Genomic DNA, 22,021 nt, shown 5'->3' with positions numbered 1-22,021 from the left:
TAAGTCAGGTGACAGCAGGGGATAAACTACGGGCTGCATATATAGACAGCTGTTGCCAAAGTGCTTCTAGAAACAAGTCTCGTCACTGAGCAGGCAACTTGGTGCCTCGAGACCTTTAATTGGGCAGTTATTTTGAAGCATTATCCAATTTAAGTCCCATTTCAGTGGGTCATTAAAAAAATTACATGTATATAATCAGCAGGCAAAGTTGATTAAAAAACACTTTAAAAATGCTAACTGTGCCCTAAAATAAAACATCTTTCCACGATATCTTTGCTGTTAAATAATTAAGAGATCATTTCAGTGCCGTGTCTCTCTCTTACATCTCTGATGTCATCCGTCAGTTAGTGAGGTACCAACGGGAAACCCTGAGCTGAGAGTTTTCACCATCACCGCCTTGGCATTGTGATGACTCAGAAACCAGAGGGCATTGCACCTAACAGGTTAGCATTTTGTCAGTTACACAATAAAGCATGCCCTACTTTAGCCTTCTTTTTACAGTAATTGGGAGGATAACTTGCAAACTTAACATCAAGCTGTATTAAATAAGATGTGAAACTAGCAACTGAGACAGTAAACTCATCAGGAAAGTGATTACTAATAAAGATCAGAAATCAGGTAGGGTCGAGATGCCCCCTGCTGGTGATTACAATATACACAAACCTTATTTCTTTATAGCTTTACTTTTCAGACAGAGCAGGTACATCAGACACATTATCAGAGACAGACAGAGCAGTCAAAGGTGTTTTCAAATTGAACGTGAATAGCAAGGAGTGACTATAATGACAAGAATTTGGAAAATGACCTTCATGTTGTATTGAGTATGGCCCGACTCATGATCAAGCCCCAAAAGTCATAAGTAAATTGCAGAGCAAAGGAGCAGAGGACCGCATGCATTTTCATGGATGTCTGCAGAAATTTGTCTTTTTTTGGAGCCACAGGCTTTGCCCCCTGCTGGCCATTAAAAAGAATGCAGGTTTAAGGTGCCTCTGCATTGTTTCACTTCTCAGATCCAAACACTAGATTAATAGTTTTATACAATTAATGGTTTCATCATACTGACCATCACTGGACATTAAAAAGACCAGTAAATTTTTCATCTATTCCAAGCCACAATTATTTAAATTACCTCTCAAAAGAATAATAATAATAAAAAAAAAGCTATGAAGAAATGGCAGGGTTTGGGTGCTTGTTATCCACAAGCAACACCCACTGCTGTATTTCAGTCAGTGGCACAGAAAAACCACAGGAGACCCACTTCAGCGACAGTACTGTGCAACAGTCTTGAGTTACCAATCGTCTTTATATTTTGCAGCCATTTATTGAAATGTGCACACATTCACGGAAACAGAGTAAATGAATCACAGACAGAGTTTGTACATTTCTAAAGAGCTTGAAAGACTAAATTTGCTATGACCACCTTTATTCTTCAGCACAGCCTGAACTCTCTGAGGCAGCTTTCTTATCTTTAAGTAGGATTCAGGAACAGTTCTCCAGGCTTCTTGAAGGACTTTCAAAGCTCTTCTTTGGATGTTTCTGCCTTTTATTCTGTTCTCTGTCACACGACTTTCAGATACTGCTTCTTTTGTCCACCACTTTCTACGTTCCTCAGATTTTTTTAAGGACACTCTGCACACCATGCTGGGTTATAGTTTTCAGCTAATGTATAATTATTTATATTGTTTTTTTTAATTATATAATATTTTGTTTCATTTTGTTGTCAGTTTATGCTAAACTGCAATTAGCAGCATTTTTGAAGTCACAGAAAATAAAGATACAACAGATTTATTCGCATGTTCTCATAATTTCTACCCAATAGATCACATATTTACAAGCTCAAATTCATGGCAATTCAAAGTGTTCATTTACAGAAGTTTAAAAATCTTCTTTCTTTTCTCAATTTTTGGCACTGTCAAAAGGTCCAGGTGGCATTTTTGTGACCCCCGTATTACAAGTAAGGACTCTGAAGAGGCAAGAAAAGCATATATATCTAAACTAATATGTAGTCTTTTCCAGGACTACAGTAAGTCCAAAGTTAAAGATATAAAAGTCCAAAAATGCTTCCAAGACACTTTTTGACCATTGAAAAAAAAATGGCCGAAAACTGTTTTTCATGAAGTCATGAAATGATCATAATTCATGTAAAGTTAATTAAATTTCACCTCTGAGGTAACATAGCCCACATGGACTGGAATCACCTGAAAATGAAAATGACATGAATTAGATTTCAGTTTCCTAAAGAAAATCCTTAATCCAACAACCAACCAGAAGGCCACATCACGGTCATGTGACCGGTTGCAACTTGTACATGCAATGTTCACAAAATGGGGCCAAACAAAGCCACCAGGATGGATCCTAGCTGGGCTGAGTTTCAGTGGCGGAGTTTTGGGACCAGTTTGATTTAAAAAAAAAATTTTTTTTAATTCAAAACTTTTATTATATTGAAAACATTCCAGCGGGAAGGGTTTGAAAATTTCATTTGAAAGGGCTGAAATGATGGATGACTGGAATTTTGGGTAGAAAAAAAATCTTTTAATTCATGAATCTGACATAGACAGAATGCTGGGAAATAGGGTAACAGTGGTTTTTTTTTTTTAGCTTCAATCCCGACTCTGCAAATCTGCTGAAATGCAGCACTACGGGTCACTTGACAGAAACAATCAGCTGGGTACGTAATAAACCAAATCTGGCAATTTTCTAAGTGGATTTATGAACATTAAGATTTTGTAATACTTATTAAAATTGGTATGCACAGGCTGAGAATTTCATAAACTTTCATTTGATGTAAAAATATTTAAAATGCTAACAGGCAGACCTGAACAGTGGCACATAGAAGTTGAACCACTCACAGCACTCATCACTTGACCAATTCCGTAGTTATTTGCTAAGCGCTGCAGGTGTTGAGCCAAAAAAGTGATCGCCTGCAAAAAAGGTTTTCACATGAATCTGTGCAGTCACACCTGTGTGCACCTGTGTGCAGTCAGCGTGGAGTCCTTGAAGTCTGATAAAGAAAGAACGCCTGTCTGCCACATATGTTAGCTTTACTAAGTGACAACTAAATCACACAGCATTACCAAATATGCACACCAGCACAGAGCTAGTGTGATATGGGCAGTGCGTAATTTACAGACCAAGTTTGTTTTACATGATAACTCACATTCCTGAAGCACCTCATTACACCACACAGACGTCATTTCAGATAAGAAAATAGGAAATTAACTTTTAAAAATTTTTTCCAGTGTTGTACCTACAGAGAACATAACGCAGAATTAAGCTGCAGACCTTTCAGAATTACACGTTTAATCACTGCTGTAATGATTCAAAATGAAGTGAACCATGAAAACAACATTGTTGCCAGTGAACAAATATTTCTGGACCCATCCTGACAGCACACCTCAGGTAGCATGTGTATAATTAATGAGAGCGGCTCGGCATAATCATTCAGTGTTCAACTTTCAGGAAACAGCACAGACAAATGACCTCCTTCACTAAGGTCACAATTTGAGCAGCAACATAGATTAATTTCAAAGTGCACCCATGTAATCAAATAATCATCTACAGTATTTGTATATAATCAGTGAGAATACTGTAACAAAGGAAGCCATGCAGCTCTGTCTCTTAGAAATTGTCCTTATGAACTATTTGTGCTACAGCAAACAAGTTTTCATGGAAACTGAATGCAGCCCGATTTCTTTTATATCAATATCATATAATACAGAGCAGCAGTTGGACGTAGGGATGGGCAACTCATTAAAAAACTATTCACGTGTTCTTCAAAGCTCATCTTCTTGCACCTGCTCTAAATGATTGGGACATGCTGGCCTTACCTTTCACTGTTTCCTGTAGTCTTCACTGTCATTGATTTCATTTTTTAAAGAGTTCCACACAGTTTGACATCTGCATTAGTCTTCAGTGTTGCATGTTAGTTACCAAAGGACCTCTAAACCGGGTGTGTCAGACTCATTTTGGCTCATGGGCTGCATAAAACACAGTTTGATCTTAAAATCAAGCCCTACACACGCACGCACGCACGCACACACACACGCACGCACACACACACGCACGCACGCACACACACATGCACGCACGCACACCCACACACACACAAATGGACAGACCTGAATGTCTGAAGCAAAATTGGTACAATTTCAACGTTACATCTCTGCCATAAATCAAACCTGCTGGCGCTGCTTGTTATCGGTCACACTGCTGTAAAACTGGTGATGGTTTAGACTTCTGGCTTGGACAAAATTGCAGTTTGTTTAATAGCAACATGTAACAAGCAGCCTGGTTTAACTGCTCTTCTAAACTCTGCTTTACTGGACCAGTAAACTGACACCTATGTGAAAAACACAAGTGTCATTTTAGTTGATTTTTGATATCTAATCAGTACTAAATTTATAAAACAAAAACCAAATGTGGGTTTCTTTGTCTATATGCAGGTGCAAAAAACTTATTTTAGCTTTCTTGAGAGCAACCGCTATAGATGAATGGCAGATAATTTTAGTAGTAGGGCAAGCAGTGAGCCACTAGTGCATTAATACAAGGAACAAGTATTATATCAATATTTTAAGACCAAAAATAGTCACAAACTTTTGGACTTTTTTGTAAAATGACTATCCAAATAGATAAATAGGCACACCAGGATCTTCCCAACATGCTTCACTATTTCAGGCAACAGTATTGAATGAACAGATACTATTTTGTGCCACTCAGTTATATTAATTTAAAGAACTTATTGCCTAATTCACAAATATAGCATATTCCCTAATAGACTGTTTCTAATTCCTTCTTTATTAATTAATTGTTTTTGTGTGCTTTATTGTAAAATGTTGCCCATGCATGGAGAAAGTGAAGGTGTGAATAAAGAAGCAGTGACGCAGTGAGTTTCTCTGAAGGGAACTGCTGAGTTTGGCCACCCACATCTGGCATTATCGTAAAACCTCTTATGCTGCAAAAAGCCATATTATGTAGAATCTCAATATATTATTTACAGACAACTGATTGAATCATAAGATGGATTGAATGATATGCCATCCATCCATTCTCTTCTGTGCAGGGTCGCAGAGGGGCTGGAGCCTATCCCAGGTGTCATAGGATGAGAGGCGGGGTACATCCTGTACAGGTCGCGAATGATATGATTAGAAAAAATAATCAAAGACTAGTATTACCAAGCACAAAATTTATGAAGTATTTTAAACTCATTTGAAGGTCCATCCATCCATCCATCCATCCATTCGCTTCCGCACATCCTGTTAAGGGTCGCGGGGGGGCTGGAGCCTATCCCAGCTGTCATAGGGCGAGAGGCAGGGTACACCCTGAACAAGTCGCCAGCCTGTTGCAGGGCCAACACAGAGGGACAGACGACCTTTCACACTCACATTCATGCTCTCATTCACACCTATGGGCAATTTAGATTAGCCAATTAACCTAACCCCAGTAAGTGCATGTCTTTGGAATGTGGGAGGAAACCGGAGTACCCGGAGGAAACCCACACAAGCACGGGGAGAACATGCAAACTCCACACAGAGGTGAAGGTCGCTGGTACAATATTCAAGCTTTCTTACAGCATAAGGAGAAAAGAAATGAGTGATTTTCAGAATCTTGAAATTTTATGTCTGAGGCTTAAAATGAAACAGCTTTAAGGTTGGATCATTTTGTCAGCGGCTTTAAATCTTATCAAAATAATGAGTAAACATTTGGCCTACTTCCTGAGCAGCAGGTACAAGAAATTTAAGAGAACTTGTGACGTTCACTGTTTGACATTTCCTGATCTGAGCTTTCATTGTTTGCTGAAATCAGACCCAGACTGACGCAGCTCTTTACTGTACTCCTCTGACACTGTATCATCATCAGTATGATTATATGCCACAAAGACAAGGCTTGTTTTCTGCAATAAACATCCCTGTGTGTTAGGTAGAAACTATTTCTGATATATACATATTTACATCTTTTAGGACCAATAAATCATTTTGAGCCTAATCATGATCTGTATCATAGAAATATACAGATGAACACTACATGAAAAATTCACAGTGCTGCCAGCAGAAATGGCTCACAGAAATGGCTTCCAGTGTGTTGCAGCTCTGCGGTTCGACGCATGAGATTAGGTGTGTCGTCATCAGAATTGCGTGCTGCTTCGCCAGACTGTCTGGATGAAAGAACTCAATCCTGCATCACTCCTCACGTCTTCAGGTGGAGGAAGTACGACACGGAAAAATGATGCAAGTGAGGGAAACCTGAATGAAGCTAATGGGATTGGCGAGCACTTACAACACCTTGATCTTCATTAGTTCAGATTATATTGGGGTACTATTAAATAAACTATTAAATTACTATTATAATAAACTATTGAATTACTATTGAATAAACTAAGACAATTTAAATGCAAAATGGTTTTCCTGTTAGCTTTTCTTTTTTGTTGGCATGTTTTAGCACAGTGACTTCTACATGTCAGCAGTTATTAGAAGAACTCTCACTCTGACAGCAGCCTCGGGGCTTCCACGCAGGTATCTGCCCAGCACTGACAGATCAGTGGATTCTCTAATATCTCTTTGACTGTCACATCCATCCAGCCTCTATTATAAAGCACTTTGCTTTTATAAAGTGGCTCTTTCACATTATTTTACATGCACAACTGCTGCTCTGATGACACACTGGCGATAATAAGACTCTGTAATTACGTTGGATCTAAAACTGTTAAATTGTTTGATTTCTGAAAGCAGGACTGGAAGCGCTCTGTAAAATCTCAGTTTTACAGCACGAGTCTTGGTTATGTTCGTAATGAAATTTCATAAAAAGGAGATGTTTATTATCCTGAAATTGGCTTAGATCTTAGGCTTAAGGAGGACTTTCCTGGCCAGATTAAAAATCCTGATTTAATTTTAGAGTCACTTAGTTATCACTTTGCCTTCTGACATGGTGCTCCATCGTCCTGGAAAACGCACAAATTGTCACCACATCCAATGCTCCTGGACCACTGGATGAAGCTGATCTTTGAGGAAGTTTTTAGTATGGTCAATCCTGTTGTGAAGTATTTTAACTTGGTAGTTAGGTCTGGTGGCTTTGGTGTAGACCCCATTAACTGTGCCTCGACTTGGTGTGAGCTTTGTTGTAGCTTGGTTCCCTCTTTGTTGGCATCTTGGACGTTTTGGTTAACGTGGATGGTTTTTGTTTGGACGCACCTTTTGGTATGCTGCTGTGGTTGATGCTCATACTTTAACTCCAGTTTTGGTTGTTGGTCATCACCATGTCATGTTGGATACTTGTCATGAGAACTGGTGTTCAGTTAGGTAGCAACACTTTGCTTTTTACTTGCTGTTCTAAGGTTACCAGATTTTCTGCTGAACCTATTTGCAAGAACAGATTTGCTGTAACCAGTTTGGCCATGCCATATTACTATACCTGCTAATCGTCTACTTTAACTCTCCACCACCCCTTAAGATGTTGCTGGTTAGAGGAATTAGCTTTGGTAAGGCGGTGGGTGACAGCTTGTTTGATGGGCCAGGTTGTGTTGTATCCTTTTTTTATAAAATGGGGATATTTTAATGTTGCCTTCTGTTACTGATTTGATTTCTGGTAAATTTCCAATGTTAAGATACAAAGGATACAAAAGTTTATAACCTTAACTATGCCACATTTTTCAGCAATGTAGTATGCAGTATACGCGTTACTGTACTAAATTCAGTAACCACATTATAGTTACAATTATGGCATTAATTGCATTACACAGGTTCTTCAGTTATTTGCACGACAGGCAGAAAGAAAAAACATCAAACAAACTTTATTGTTCCTGCACACTTGAGCTACAATCAGCTGATTTCAGTTCATATGCAGGGAGGAGGAAAATTGTAGTGTGGTCTGAAGATTTTGAGGAGTAGAGATATGAACATTACTTTTATTTTATTGCAAGAAAGAGCAAGAGTGCGATGGTGAAGTACAAACTGCATCCAAGCCAAAAACAACACAACCTTGGCTCTTTGCAAGTGTCTGCAGAGCACTATGTCAACATGCTCTGTAGTAACACAAAGCTAGCGAAGAACCCAGAGTGACGTTAAAGCCGAGCGTATGCCGAGCCAAGCCCTGCAGCCAGAGTGTGAGCTTCAACAGGTAACAGAAGCAGTGATGAGCAGTCAAGCCTGTGGCTTTGCAGCCTTCATTTCTACCTGCACGTTTCTACAGTAGAATCACTGAGGTGATGGTTTTCAAGTCTCTTTGAAAGGTTTTGTGTTCATATGTAAACACTCAAAGAAAGATAATATGTATGTTCTCATTAGGATAGAGATTTGTGTCAGTGTGTGGGACGATAGCCTAAGGTTTATAACTGGTGCTTATGTTACAGTCCATTTCAGGTCATGTTATGTAAGTAATGTAACGAGTAGTGTAACAAATTACTTTCTCCGGTAATCAATTAAGTAACGTGTGTAACATATTACTTTTAAGCTACTCTACTGGAGAGCCTCAGAAAATGAGATGGAAGGTGAAACAACTGGTCTAACAATTTAATATTTTCAGAAAGAAAACAGAGGGGTTTAATACGTGTTTTAAGATAAGGTTATGATACTGTCAATGAGATACTATGTTTAAGAGCTGATAGCAGGTGGTACCCTTGAGGCAAAGGATCATAGTGAAAAAATATATGTGTTGAATTTTTGCATTTTAAACAAGGACTAAAACTTGTGCTTTTGTTGTCCTAACCCAATCAGAGCAAAGTCTGGGATGCAACTGTAATTCTGTTCACCCACCATCCACCCCAACCACCTCTCTACCTGTTTGGGTCTCTGTAAAATCAAAGAACGTGATCCTGGTAGAAAAGCAAAACTGGCAGCCTAAACTAGGATTTCTAGGAGATGGAGCTGCAGGCATTTGATTTCATAATAGTTGTAGTACCAACACCGGTGTCACCAATGTAGATGGTGACTAAAGCTTACAGCCAAGCCTGAGCAAATGAATTTCACATTATGTGGAATATAAAGGCTCAAAAGAGCAGAAAAAGAAGTGACTTAACTAATTAAAGGCACAAATTTGTACATATAGACATGCATATAAACAAAATTTACATTATAAACATGCTTTTTAGTATGTGTACACTGATCAAAAGCTGTTAAGGCCCATCTAAGTTTTTCTGAAGTCTTCATTAATGGGCTGTTATTTGGCTTAGAGGCAGGCCACTCTGTGTTGTAATATTCACTTAACATCAGTCCCATAAACTATATTTTACATCCATATCCATATTTTACACTATAGATAACTTATCTCCAATGAGGCGCTCGGTTCCACGTTTTCCTCTGGTAGTGTTTTAACGCTCCCATTCTTGGATCCATTGAGAAGCAGCGGGACAGTCAGTGCGGTGCCGTTGGCGGCATCTTTCCCTTTCACGTCCCCAGCGTTGTCCCTCGTGTTTGGGGACGGCAGCTCCGTGGCTCCAGGTGTCGCTCCTTTCTCTAAGAATAACGGCTGCAAGTTCTGCAGCTGGTAGCTGCTGTTTCCATTCTGGGCAATTCTGTAGATCTCCGTCATTTCTGAAACCGCCTCTTCGTCATCATCTTCTTCGTCCCTGATCGCTCGTCTTAGGCTCTCTCTGGGCATGAGCGCCCTCCTGCCCTCATCCTGCTGCTGCTGGTGCTCCATGGGCTCATGGTTCTCAACCTTCCTCGTGGAGCGGCAGAGGGCTTTTCGGAAACCCCTCTTGAAGTTGTCTGACAGGAAGCCATAGACGATGGGGTTGGCACAACTATTAGCATAACCGAGCACTACGACAAAATAGTAAAGGCCCTGGTATTCTGGTGGCAGGGCTACCAGCAGGTTGATGATGTTGAGGGCATAGAAGGGCAACCAGCAGAAGACAAACACTGCAACAACAATCACAACCATGCGTGTCACTTTCCGCTCTGACTTCCTCCGCTTGGTTGAGGTGGCATGGACTTTTTTCCCCGAGCTGCGGATCTTGAAGACGATGAGCAGGTAGCAGAGGCAAATGATGAGAAGTGGGCAGAAGAATCCAACGGTGGAGGTATAAATGATGAAAGCAGCTCTCCAGATGTTAGCCGGCTGGGGCCAAGCAATGTTACAGGTGCCTCCTGCTTTCTGGATGTTAGCGAAGATTACCACTGGCAGAACGACAAGGAACGACAGCGCCCATATGGTGCCATTCACCATTTTGGCCACCTGGGGGCGCCGCCACTTTGAAGACCGAATAGGGTGGACCACAGCAAGGTAGCGATCGATGCTCATTACAGTCAGGCAGAAGATGCTGGTGAACTGGTTGATGGAGTCCACAGTCATGACCAGCCGGCACATGAAGGAGCCAAAGGGCCATGACTGGAGAGTGTTCTGTACCGCCAGGAAAGGCAGGCCGAGCATGAAGAGCTCATCAGCGATTGCCAGGTTGAGAATATAGATGTTTGTCACTGACTCGATCTTCGAGTAGTGCAGGACAATGTGAATCACCAAAGTGTTGCCACCCAGGCCGATGATACAAACGATTATGTAAATGAGTGGGATGAGGACCCCTGCCACGCTGGGACCTGAGGGGGCATCAGGGGCAGTGGAGTTGGTGGAGTTGAACAGTGTCTCATTCAGATCGCTGTCATTGAACATGAGCAGAAACAGAGGGAGACCTGGCGAGGGGCTTGCAAGGCTGCCGTTCTCCCACATCTCAGCTGTCATCTCCAGGCCGGAAAGCGACGCGTCACCCATGTTTTTTTGTCCTTCTGTGATCTCAGCTCCCACCCATCTGCTCTGCTGAAGGAAAGCAAAAAATAAAATAGTCATTGAACTTTATAGTTGACATTTTCAAGTTTATTTCATTCAGAGAGCAAAAAAAAAAAAAAGAAGAAAAGAAATGTAAAATAGAGACATCAAATGAGAAAGGGTAACATTGGTTTTACTGTAGTGTTTAAGTTCTTTTGACTTTAAGAAGTATGCTCCTTTTTTTGTCTTTAAAGGAAAATCATTTCACAGGTGTTTTAGATGTTTTTGATCAAATGATCCTTTCCAGGAATAAAATATTAGCCTGAATTTGTATTTACTATGATGGTTAAAGTTGTCAAAGTCAATGCAATTTGCTTAAGTGGGGTATTTATGCAATTTGTATGCAATTAGGGGATCATTTTAAGAAATTTTATCAACACAGATGTCTCTATCAATTTGCAAAAATGTAACACAAAATGCAAGTCTTAATTTTTTGTGTCAAAATGACCCAAAATCTAAACATTTCTAGATTAAATGAGATGAGACACAACATAGTATGTGTATTATTAGATAACTGTGACACTGAGGAATTCACTATTTGATTGAAACTGATGCAGGTAAAGAGACAGCACAGAAAAAAATGACATTCAAAGCTATTTATTATTTGTGTTTGCTGAATATGATGTTTTAATTTAAATATAAATTGGGTTTTAGGAGTAATATTTTTTAATACTGCTATAGTTTTACTTTCAGCTGCTCCCTTATTTTCCAAAGGGGTCACCATAGTGGTTGGATTCACATATTTGATTTGGCTTTTTTTTTGTTGGTTTGTTTTACACTGGATGCCCTTCTGATGGTTTATGTGTCCTCTTGGTCTCAAACTGGGAATCTTTTGCATGTAAAGCACGTGTTAACCACACGCTGGCATTATTTTATACTACTGTAATTCTAATAAATCTGCCTTCTCTGTTCTGTCACCAAATAGTTTGTTGCTGTTTAAGGCAATAAATATAATTTTGGCCACTTGGAGACTTGATCATCTAAAGTTGGTCATATCAAATGCCTTTTCAAGAGATTTCAGTGTCATAGATGCAATAAAATCAATCCAGGGAATACAGTTTTTCTGAATTGCTAAAACACTAAACTCCATTCCCTAAAACAAATCCTCAGTGGCTTAAACTTATTTCATGAATCAAGCGCTCTATTAGCCAAAGCACATACACTGTTCAGGCACTTGGACACATTCAGCACAACTCAACCACTCTTTTTTTTTTTTTGCTAAACTGCAAACACATTCTCAGGCACTGAACACATTTCACACTTGTGTTGCAAAAACTGTAAACACTGGCAGCAAAATGTGAACACAACTCCAACGCAGCTGTCACCTTTTGCACACAGCAACTCACGATTGAACACACGTTTCTAATGATGTGAGCAGACCAGCTGGGCAGGAGAAAAGTCAGTTCAGTGCACAAGCGGCACATGTGCATCTACAACGGACGGACACATGCAGAGAGACAGAGGAGGAAGAGTTCATGTGACAAGTGATGAATGAGGAAGAAGGAGATGAGGATGACCAAGAACAATCATTACTGATGAAATATGGGTAACTATTGTACACCTTGTCCTTATTCATGGCATGACAATGAGGGAAGGAGGGCAAAGAGTCCAACCCAGTTGGAGCAGAGCCTCTGTGGCCAACATCATCAGGACATTCAGAGAAGAGAACAGGTAATTGTTTCTTGATGTACAACATTTGCCACACAGTATGCTGTACTGTAACGTCCATTACAATACTATTTTTACTCGCTGTATAGGTTTGTAAGTGCATTTCCCCCTTTTTTTAGAATTGAAAGACGGCCAAATGAGGGTGGAAGGACTGCTCTTTTCTGCCAACACGAAACACTCATTGTTAGCATGGTCCTTCAAAACAATGCCATCCAACTCCATGAAATCCAGCAGAATGTGACTGAACACTATGTGATGGAATCAACAGTCTGTCTCTATCGACCGTCATGCAAACCTTGGGCCATATAACACTGAACATCTCCTTACGTTTCTGGGTGGTCAACAGGATATTATGGCTGCGCGTGAACAGCTAGATGAGCAAGCAGTGCAATAAACATTTCCTGTTCCCTACATGCCCTGGATGCTGTGTCCTAAATTATTTAATGTAGTGTCAAACAAATGTTCTGTGGTGTATATATTTCTACTTGCTGTTTGTATGATCCTAGCACATTGTCAGGTTAACTGATTTTGAAGTGATAGTTTGATTTTGAATTTAGTTTGAAATTTTAGATTTATGTTTAAGGTTTGGAGGTTTCAAGAAATGCGTTTAGAAAAACTTTAAAATCCTTGACTTAAATCCCATCTTTTTCTTGCCTGAATATTATCATGTTATGTCATGACTTAAAAATGGTGAATTTCTATAATGTGAGTGTGACATGTGGTGACAGTCTGTGACGCCGTCTCTTCTTCTTTTTTTTCTTTTTTAGAATAAATCACTGCACACACAAAGGCAGCTGTGGCCAAAAGCTCCTTCTGTTCATCTATTTTTTTTCCTTGTAGATCTCCACCAGGAGTGTGATGGGAGATAATAGAAAAAATAATCTAATAGAATAAGTCTCATTGTAGTCTTGCAAAATCGTGACCCAGCAAAATTCCCAGTCTTTTTAAGGTTAAGCATTTTTACAGGAAGTTAACAGTGACGTCTCTCAGAGGGTGAGCGGCAGCAGCAGCAGCAAAAAGGAAAAACTGTAGGTAAAATAATGGAAAACAGATGGGACAGAGATAGATATGAGATGATGAGTCACACAGAAAACAGATGAAATAGGTTATTTGCAGGTTGATTTCACCACACCAGCTATATTTGGTTCTTTTGATAGAGCAGGAAAATTAAACAGAGGGTGTTGTCACACACGAATAAAGCTGATAATTGAAATTTCATTAGCAGCACTCTGTATAACATGAACTGGGAACACGCAGGGAGGGAGAGTCGACTGGAAGGTGTTGTGGAGGTCATGCTGACCAAATACTGAAGGGAAATAACAGCTGCTACGCTCACCCACACAGTCTCTTTCATTTATAAATGAAAAAGAAACAAAACATGAGTATCAGCCATAATAAAGAAGCTCTAGCATGGCTGATACTCATTCATGGGAAGAAGGTCATGTTGGTCTGTTTATTGGTCATTTCTATCAAGAGTGAATTTACAGATTGTCATAAAAATGTGTACAAATTGCAGACTGCAAACCGACGGATCAGACCATTTTTTTTTCTATGTTTTCGAATCATTGTGTTGCTTGTATGACCTGAAACTTGCGACTGATCCCATAAAGTCATCAGGAAGTGTTTACTGAGCTCATTGAGTGAGAAAGTTGAGGGCTGTTTTCCTAAAGACTGCAGTACAGTAAGAAATGTTTGTGTCAATATAAGCGTCGCCCCCTGCTGGCCAATAAATGCAATGGTTTAAGTTTCTTCTGCATTGGCTTCACTTTTCAGTTACGTACATTTTTATATACAGTTTATGATACAGATATTGTCACCAGAAGCTGAATAATAATAACATTGGCTTGAAAAGGAATGACATTCTCCATATTTTTTTGTGTAATACTGACCATGCTCAACAGGATCGTTACTTGCTCGAAATCCGTTGTTTCATTATAGTTTTGTTACACCATAATTAATGCAAATTTTCCACACAAACACATTTAAGAGTGAGTCTGAAGTTAATACAAATTATGTTAGTATTAATTTAATGATCCAATCAAAAAATAGGACACCTTCGAAAATCCCATTAAAGATTTTTTATTCCTAAGCTTCAGATTAATGAATTTTTAAACTTCCAGGTTTTTTAAAAACCTGCAGAAACTCTGATCAACAGATACTGAAAATAGCTGAATTAATAAAATAATTGTCGGGCAAATCTAATGAGAAATATGGTCAAGCGATATGCTAATGTTTTCCACCGGCCACTGTTAGGCCAACATTTACCGATATCACTCACAGCAAGAAAGAAAGAAAGAGAAAAAATACCAAATTACTTTCCAAGAGATTTCAGGGTCACAGACACAATAAAATTGTCATTTCAATTACTTGATGCACATGGACTGCTTGCACTACCAGGAGAGCTACAGAGGAGCTCCAGTGCAGCTGTTTTAAGCTTGCCTTAATATTATAGTGTTATATCTCAACTTGCAAATGTTGAATTTCTATGATGTGAATGTGACGTGTGGTGACATGTCCACAGTCTGTGACGCCGTCTCTTTGTCTTCTAGGTTTTTTTTTTTCTGTTTTTGAAGAAACCACTGCACACACAAAGGCAGCTGTCGCCAAAAGCTCCTTCTGTTCATCTTTTCCTTTACTTGTAGATCTCCACCAGGAGCGTGATGGGAAAAAATCTGATAGAAGAAATCTCATTGTAGTCTTGCAAAATAGTGCAAAATAGTGAACCAGCAAAATTCCCAATCTTTGTAAGGTTAAGCATTACCGGAAGTTAGCAGAGACATCTCTCAGAGGATGAGCAGCAGCAAAAAGGAAAAGCTGTAAATCAAATAATGGAAAGCAGATGGAACAGAGATAGATATGAGATGATGTTTTAAATTGCACAAAACTGGCAAACAGAAGGGCCAAAATTAGGCTGAAAACCCTTTTTGTGGGAATAAAATATGCAGACCAACCTATGAAAAACAAGCTGACAGGCTTCTGGAAAACCTGTTAGCCCAGATGTTTGTAGGACACAGGAATGGAGTCTTCTACACTGGTGCTTTGTTCTGCTGTACTTCACATCAACCATACGTCAGGTCTCCCCTGCATTGCATGTAGTAGTCAAACATAATGGGAATCTTCATGACCCCACAACTCTCCATTCTGGCTCAAAATAACAAAAAGGAGGCATCTTTTTTTGCTATTCATTAATTATATTGAAGAACTTACAAGAACATTTTTTACCAAGCAGAATTCTCAGGGTATTGCACCACATAATAAATCACAAAAGTCACAGCCTGTATTTTTGTGGTACCTCCGGCCCTTGCCTACAGGATCCTGTAATCAGCTTGTTGCTGATATATACCACTGTCACACAGATGTACCGAGGTCGTGTTTATGTTTTTGGAAAATGCACTTATTCTGCTTCAGTTCAGGCATTTCCAACATTTCCAAAATTCTTAACTTGTTTTAACTCTTTTCTTCATTATTGTTTTTAATTATTAACATTTCTGACAACAAAAATAAAACAATATACCATCGAGCACTTTTCGAAAACACGCTTCTACGAAAGCAATTTCATTCTAATTATTACTGAGGCAGTCCTGAAATAACTACTTATCTAATTTTTCTAAATGTGTGGTCTCTTTTGGATGGCTTAATAACCCACTACCACTTAGGGCTAGTGGAGTCACACCAAATGTGGTGGAAAGTGTGCAGGAGGTCAGACTGGAATTTGGTTTTCTTGTATCCACAGTCTGTAAATTAGACACATCACTATTCAGAACGTTTTCCTGGGCTAGCTAGCTGTTTCTTGTTAAATTAAATAACTGTTGTCCAAAAACATACAACATGACATATTTTTAAATTATTAAAACATATGTCAGGAAATATACTTGAAACATATCACAACACTGTGTTTGTAGACTAATGGAGGTGATGTAGCCCACCTACAAAGGCTTTGAGTTCACTCTTCAGTAACTACACAGCAGTACAGACTATTCAGTGTCATATTGTGTCACAATGAAAGCAGTCATTTTACAGAAAACCATCTCAAGTATTGTTTTGTTCTTTTTTTGCTTACAAAGCATCAACAGTGAGAACAGCACAGACGCGCCCCGAGCTCATCCAAGAGTTCATCAAACAGACCAAATGAAAGCTTATTGTCACGCCAGGGCAGCAGCTGCAGACTCAATAAAAAGGGATTTTAGTCTGTTCAGTTGAATTTAAGTCGGGCGAGGAAAAATGCAAAGTGCAAAACAAGAAAAGAAAAACAGCCAATCAACTGTTTATCTCTTTATGAGGCCTGAGTAGTTTCTTGATTTTGTCACATTAATCATTTTTCAATATCTCCAATTCCTCGCGATTACGGACGTTTCACATTACATTTCCCAAATTTCGGCACCATGGAAACAGGGGAAAGAAAGAGCCCAGAGATCAGGGTCGTAAATCAAACCGAACCAAATAAAAGAAGAATGAGGCTTTTTTTCTGTTCTCGAGGTAAAGTGTTTCAAAGAGGAGAAGAAGGAGTTTTTCTGCTCTTTGGTGATAAACAAGGACACATTACAAACACCAGCACGTCGGGCCTGGTGCATGATGCTGCTAAAAGACTATGCATAAAATGGATTTATACTACACTGAACCGATATTCTGTTCTTTCATTAAATATCAGAGCAACTGTGAAAAGAACAGGTTCAAATACAGTTATGTCCTCTAGTTACACCATTTTTTCCAAAATGTGTCCCTGTTGTCTCGCTAGCAGTCAGGATGTTTACCAAATCAGATGCAGTTATCAGATTATCATGATCCATCCAGAAAGATAAACACTTTTAATATGGCTAAACTGGTTTGGATTTGCCAGAATATCCATAATGTGTTGACAGAAAATCTCAGTGAAGTTCACCCGTTTCCAAAAAAATGGAAAAAATACAATGATGTCACTCATTGTTGAAGAAAAAATGTAATCACTGTGTGATGTTTGCATTTCTAAAACAAATACATGCACAAACCTAAATATTCAGCAATAATCTGCAGAGGGTGTTTGCTTCATGAGCCGACTGAAAGGAAGCATTTCCCCAGTGAGAGATCTTTCAGTTGAAACAATGGGGAGAATTATACAGCTCCTTCAGAAAGGAGATCCAGCACAGTGTGGCAACAGATGTCGGGTGTTCGGTCAGCTGTGTCAAATAAAAATTAGGAGCTAGTGCAAAGAAAATGGGAAGTTTATGACAGGAAACCATACAGGTAGACAGACACTGTCAAAAAGCTCAAAGCAAAAAGCAAATGGGTAAATGCAGGAGTCAGTGTCAGTGACAAAACTGTAAGAAACAGCCTGAATGAAATGGGATTTACATACAGAACACCAGCACCTTCCATCCTGCAAAGCTGACCTGTCCACTGCTATAGACTTCATCAGTGACGTCCATGCCTCAAACAATTCAGGCCCTCACAGAAACCCAGGGAGTTTCCTCTACTTGATCCCAGCTGTCGTGGGCCAGAGGTGGAGTATAACTTGGATGAGCCGCCAGTCTATTGAAAGGTTTTAGTTAAAATTATTTAATTAAATTTGTTAGAGGTAATATGTCCAGCTATGAAACAAAAATACAGTTGTTAAAAAGAGTGTTCACAGGACTCTGTGCAGTCATGTGAGAAACTAAATACACTCCACGATTCAGTTGCTTTTAGAACCACGTTTAGCAGCAGTAATTTAAAGTAATGGTTTTCTGTAGGCCTTTATCAGCGTTGCTTCAGTTCATTGATACTTTCATGCATTCGTTTATGCACAGCTCTGTGAAGGTCCCATCACAGCATTTCAGTCAGGTTGAAGTCTGGACTTTGACTGGAACATTGCAGCACCTTGATTCTTGTCTTTTTCAGCCTTTCTGTTGTGCATTTGCTGCTGTGCTTGGGATAATTTTCCCGCTGAAAGCTTTAGCTGTCAGACAGATGGCCTCACATTTGACTCTAGAATACTTTGGTATACAGAGGAGTTCGTGGTCGACAGTGACTGAAGGTGCCCAGGTCCTGTGGCTGCAAAATAAGCTCAAATCATCAGCCCTCCACCACTGTGCTGACAGCTGGTTTGAGGTGTTTGTGCCGATATGTTGTGTTTGGTTTTCACTAAACATGGTGCTCTGCAGGATGACTCCACATCTCCACTTTGGCCTTGTCTGCCCAGAGGACATTATTGCAGAAGTCTTGTGGTTTGTTCAGATGAAATGTTGCAAACCTAAGCGGTGCTGCTCCTGGCAACCCTTCCAAACAACACAAACTTGTTCAGTTTCTTCTAATCACGCTATTATTTAACAAGCTAACTGAGGCTCAGAGAGGCTGTGATGTAGCTCTCTGTTTGTTTGCAGTTTTTCTGAACATTGCACAGTCTGACCTTGAGGTGAATGTTCTGTGATGTCCACTCCTGGGAAGATTGTGGCATTGTGTAAACACAGACCTGAATGCTACAGAGCAGCAAACTATCCAAACTTCAGCTTTTATAAAGGTGCTCACACTTGATGATGATCATTTAATCAAGTGCATTTTTCACAGGACAACACTACTAAAAAAAAAAAAAAATCAAGGTAATACTTGAACCCTCTTAACTTTAATTTTTGGTGGGATTTTCAGCTTTATACCTCATTTAGTACAAAAGATGACTGAACATCCTCCAAGTGTAGTGATTCCATTATTTTTGCCACCACGTATAGTTATTTGAACTCTAAAGTTTTGTAGTACTACACAATGAAATGGTTTACTAACTAATTACTAACTAACTAAACCATTTATGAACATTATGTGGACAGTCTCTGTAAAGTCACACTGCCACCCTCAAGCAGCAGCAGGTATGGGGGTTAATGCCACTCTGAATCTGCTGCGAGCCTAATTCTGAGTCAGTGAAGGAACAGCAGAGCTCTGCAGAAAGAGCTTCACCTCTGAGTTTATTTCCCACTTTATAGCCTAATACAGAGAGAGCACTAAGAATCATGATTAATATAAATTGTGCCTTTCACAGGTGAATGTGGGTGCTTATTATAAACTGATACTGAATTTTTAAGGAGCGCATGAGTAAACGGCTGTGGTAGAATTGGTGTAAATGTGAACCTGGATTTGGCAGTTAGAGCTCTATTTCAATGTTTTATTCATTCACCGAAGGAGAGGAGGACTCAACCGCAGCACAAAAGGAGGCAGAGTTAAAAAAAAAGAAAGAAAAAAATCCAAGCCATTAATGATGAGGCTGAGGTCATACACAGGAGGGTAGTGAGCTGACAAAGGGCAAAAATACAGGAAAAGGTCATGCACAAAGTATGCATGAAGAATACGAAGGAAGGAGGAAACAGAAAACAGCTGGAAAGCTTCACTAATGAGAAATAACAAGGAAATAGCAACTGGCAACACATAACAGTGAACTATATATAATGACATCTGTGATTAGATGAGGGGGCAGCTTGTAGACTCACTGTTGAGAGCCACGTATCATGGGACAAATGCTAAAGGATACCTGATTTCTGAGTCACCAGAAGCTTTTCTCAATAACAGAATCCATAATCACAAACACTCTGAAAGAATAGAAAAGAAAGCATCCTTAGTGATAACCATGTGAGTACACAGTAAAATGTTTGGATTTAATCACTGAATTTAGTCTGTTTATATATGGTATAGTTATAAATATTAGCAAATCTAATGAATATCGCTAAATGAAATGGAAGTCATTACCTTAGCCTGCAAAACACTGGAAATATAATCGTCCATTCCCACGATGAGAGTTAATAATTAATAAAAGCTTAATCCATTAATCATTAACAGGGGAATCAGTCAGCTTTTTAAATCACACCAACAACACCGGGAAGCTCGCTGCTTTTCACGAGTCTGTTCGATGTGAGAAATCAAATAAACTGCATCGCAGCAGGACTCTGTGAAAGAGCTGTGATTGTTTGTGTGATCACTCTGCTGTGGTTAGGCACATCCAAGTCATCACTGTGACATTTTCCCAGATTTTCACGATCCCTTTCATCCTTGCTGTTAGTTATATTGTGTTAGTTGACAGATCCAATTAAGCGCAACAACAAACATCTCAACAAAACCTAACCTGCAGCGTTTAATAAGCGTGCTGTTATTCAGCATTTGGAGCACATTTCTCCTTCATCTTTGAGGTGTACTGTGTTTAAATACTTCACCAAACTGATGACACGCACATCGATGCATAATTGTGGTTCACTTCTACAGTTAGGGGTAGGTGTTTTTCTTTTGCGCTCTCTGGTTTTATGTTGACAAATTTGCACACATTAGTCAACCATAAGCACGCCATCAAATGTTACAGGGCATGAGTAGCTCATAAGGTCAACATCAACCACTCTACAGACTGCAGGAAAGAAACTTCACTTTAGTACTGTGAATGTGTGAAGGCCCTGGCATTGCTGTGCACTGGTCCTGCGCGGAACCTACGTACAGTTTCGCGTTGTCATCTACATGTTGTAGCCATTTACTGTCACCAGGACGCAGTGTCTGTGCGCTACTCTTGTTTGTGCTGCTGTTGCTTCATGCCTGTGTTTCGTCCCTGGAGGACTCACATCTGCACACATCTGCACAGGTTGCATATCCACAATCCCCTAGTCCGTGTAACCAAATACTATGGAAAGCACACAAACGCAGTACTGTAAAACCTGCACAAAGTGGAAACTTTTCTCGCATGTTGCTGCAGTGGCAATTATGTGTCTTTTCTTAGCACTAAATGTCCCTTTCAGGGTTATAATAGTTTTGGATTTTACATTATAGTTTAGTTTTAGTTAGTTTTTACTTTTTTTTCTCTAATTCAGTTAGTTTTAATTAGTTTTCAGAGTGGTTTTGCTCGTTTTTATTAGTTTTTATTTTTGGTTCCATGCTTAGTTTCAGTTAGTTTCAGTATTAGTTTTAGTATTTTCATACCTAATCAGGTGCAAGATTCAAGGCGCAAAAGTGACTATTGTGTAATGAAAACTTGACAAAAGATACAGTTTAAAGAAATATAGTCAACAACCAACTGTTCACAAGACATGCTAAATTTGTGTAATATTAAGGACACACATGAGCATAACCAGGGAGAAACAAAGAAAAACATGAACTCCCAAACTCAATAAATTCTACAATAAACTCCACAATAAACTTCAGCATCAGTGCAGCAGATTAATAACGCCTACATGTGGTGTTAAACAAAAACAAACTCTTTGAAGGAGTCAAAGCTCAAATCCAGCTGCATCCTGATGTTCTCACCACCTGAAGCTGCTTCTGTTTTGGAGCTAGCTTGGTTAGATGCTCGCTAATTAAACCTGCAGGGTCTTTGCGGCCTCTGTACACAACCTACAGAAGTTGCCGACCTCATGTCCGCATTTATGCTTGTGTAGCTGGATTGTGTGTGTTAATTACCTTGTGGTCGTGTGCAGGTGTTTGTACTCAAAGAACCTCCATACGGGACTCGGCAGACCGCAGCCATTACTTTGCGGACCAGCGCGGTGAGCGCACGCACATGCGCACTCACACAGTTGTCCTGTGGCGCTCCCAGCTTAAACTCCGAGAGCGGAAACAATGATTTCATATCAATCCACAAGGCTTAAAAAACCCCCCCAAAAAACAAGTAAATGAAAGTAAGTTTATCGAT

The 22,021-nt window shown here is 39.5% G+C and overlaps 1 protein-coding gene across 1 annotated transcript; it reads right to left on the bottom strand.

Annotated features, from left to right (window-relative positions):
- Positions 1–9,240: 9,240 nt before the first annotated feature.
- LOC115784748 (somatostatin receptor 3) lies at positions 9,241–21,801 on the bottom strand. The gene is made up of 3 exons (XM_030736083.1): positions 21,790–21,801; positions 19,889–19,946; positions 9,241–10,743 (listed from the first exon to the last, which is right to left on the bottom strand). The coding sequence occupies exon 3, from the start codon at positions 10,696–10,698 to the stop codon at positions 9,241–9,243; it is 1,458 nt and encodes a 485-aa protein (XP_030591943.1). The 5' UTR covers positions 10,699–10,743; positions 19,889–19,946; positions 21,790–21,801.
- Between the last annotated feature and the right edge of the window lie 220 nt (positions 21,802–22,021).

The sequence above is a fragment of the Archocentrus centrarchus genome, chromosome 8 (genome assembly GCF_007364275.1).
Source record: "Archocentrus centrarchus isolate MPI-CPG fArcCen1 chromosome 8, fArcCen1, whole genome shotgun sequence".
NCBI lineage: Eukaryota > Metazoa > Chordata > Actinopteri > Cichliformes > Cichlidae > Archocentrus > Archocentrus centrarchus.
The sequence above is the reverse complement of the archived record's forward strand: the minus strand, read 5'-3'. Positions and strand labels throughout refer to the sequence as shown.

Bases quoted from the DNA above. Each gene is read 5' to 3' on its own strand.
- LOC115784748 (XM_030736083.1), bottom strand. From the start codon at position 10,698: ATGGGTGACGCGTCGCTTTCCGGCCTGGAGATGACAGCTGAGATGTGG.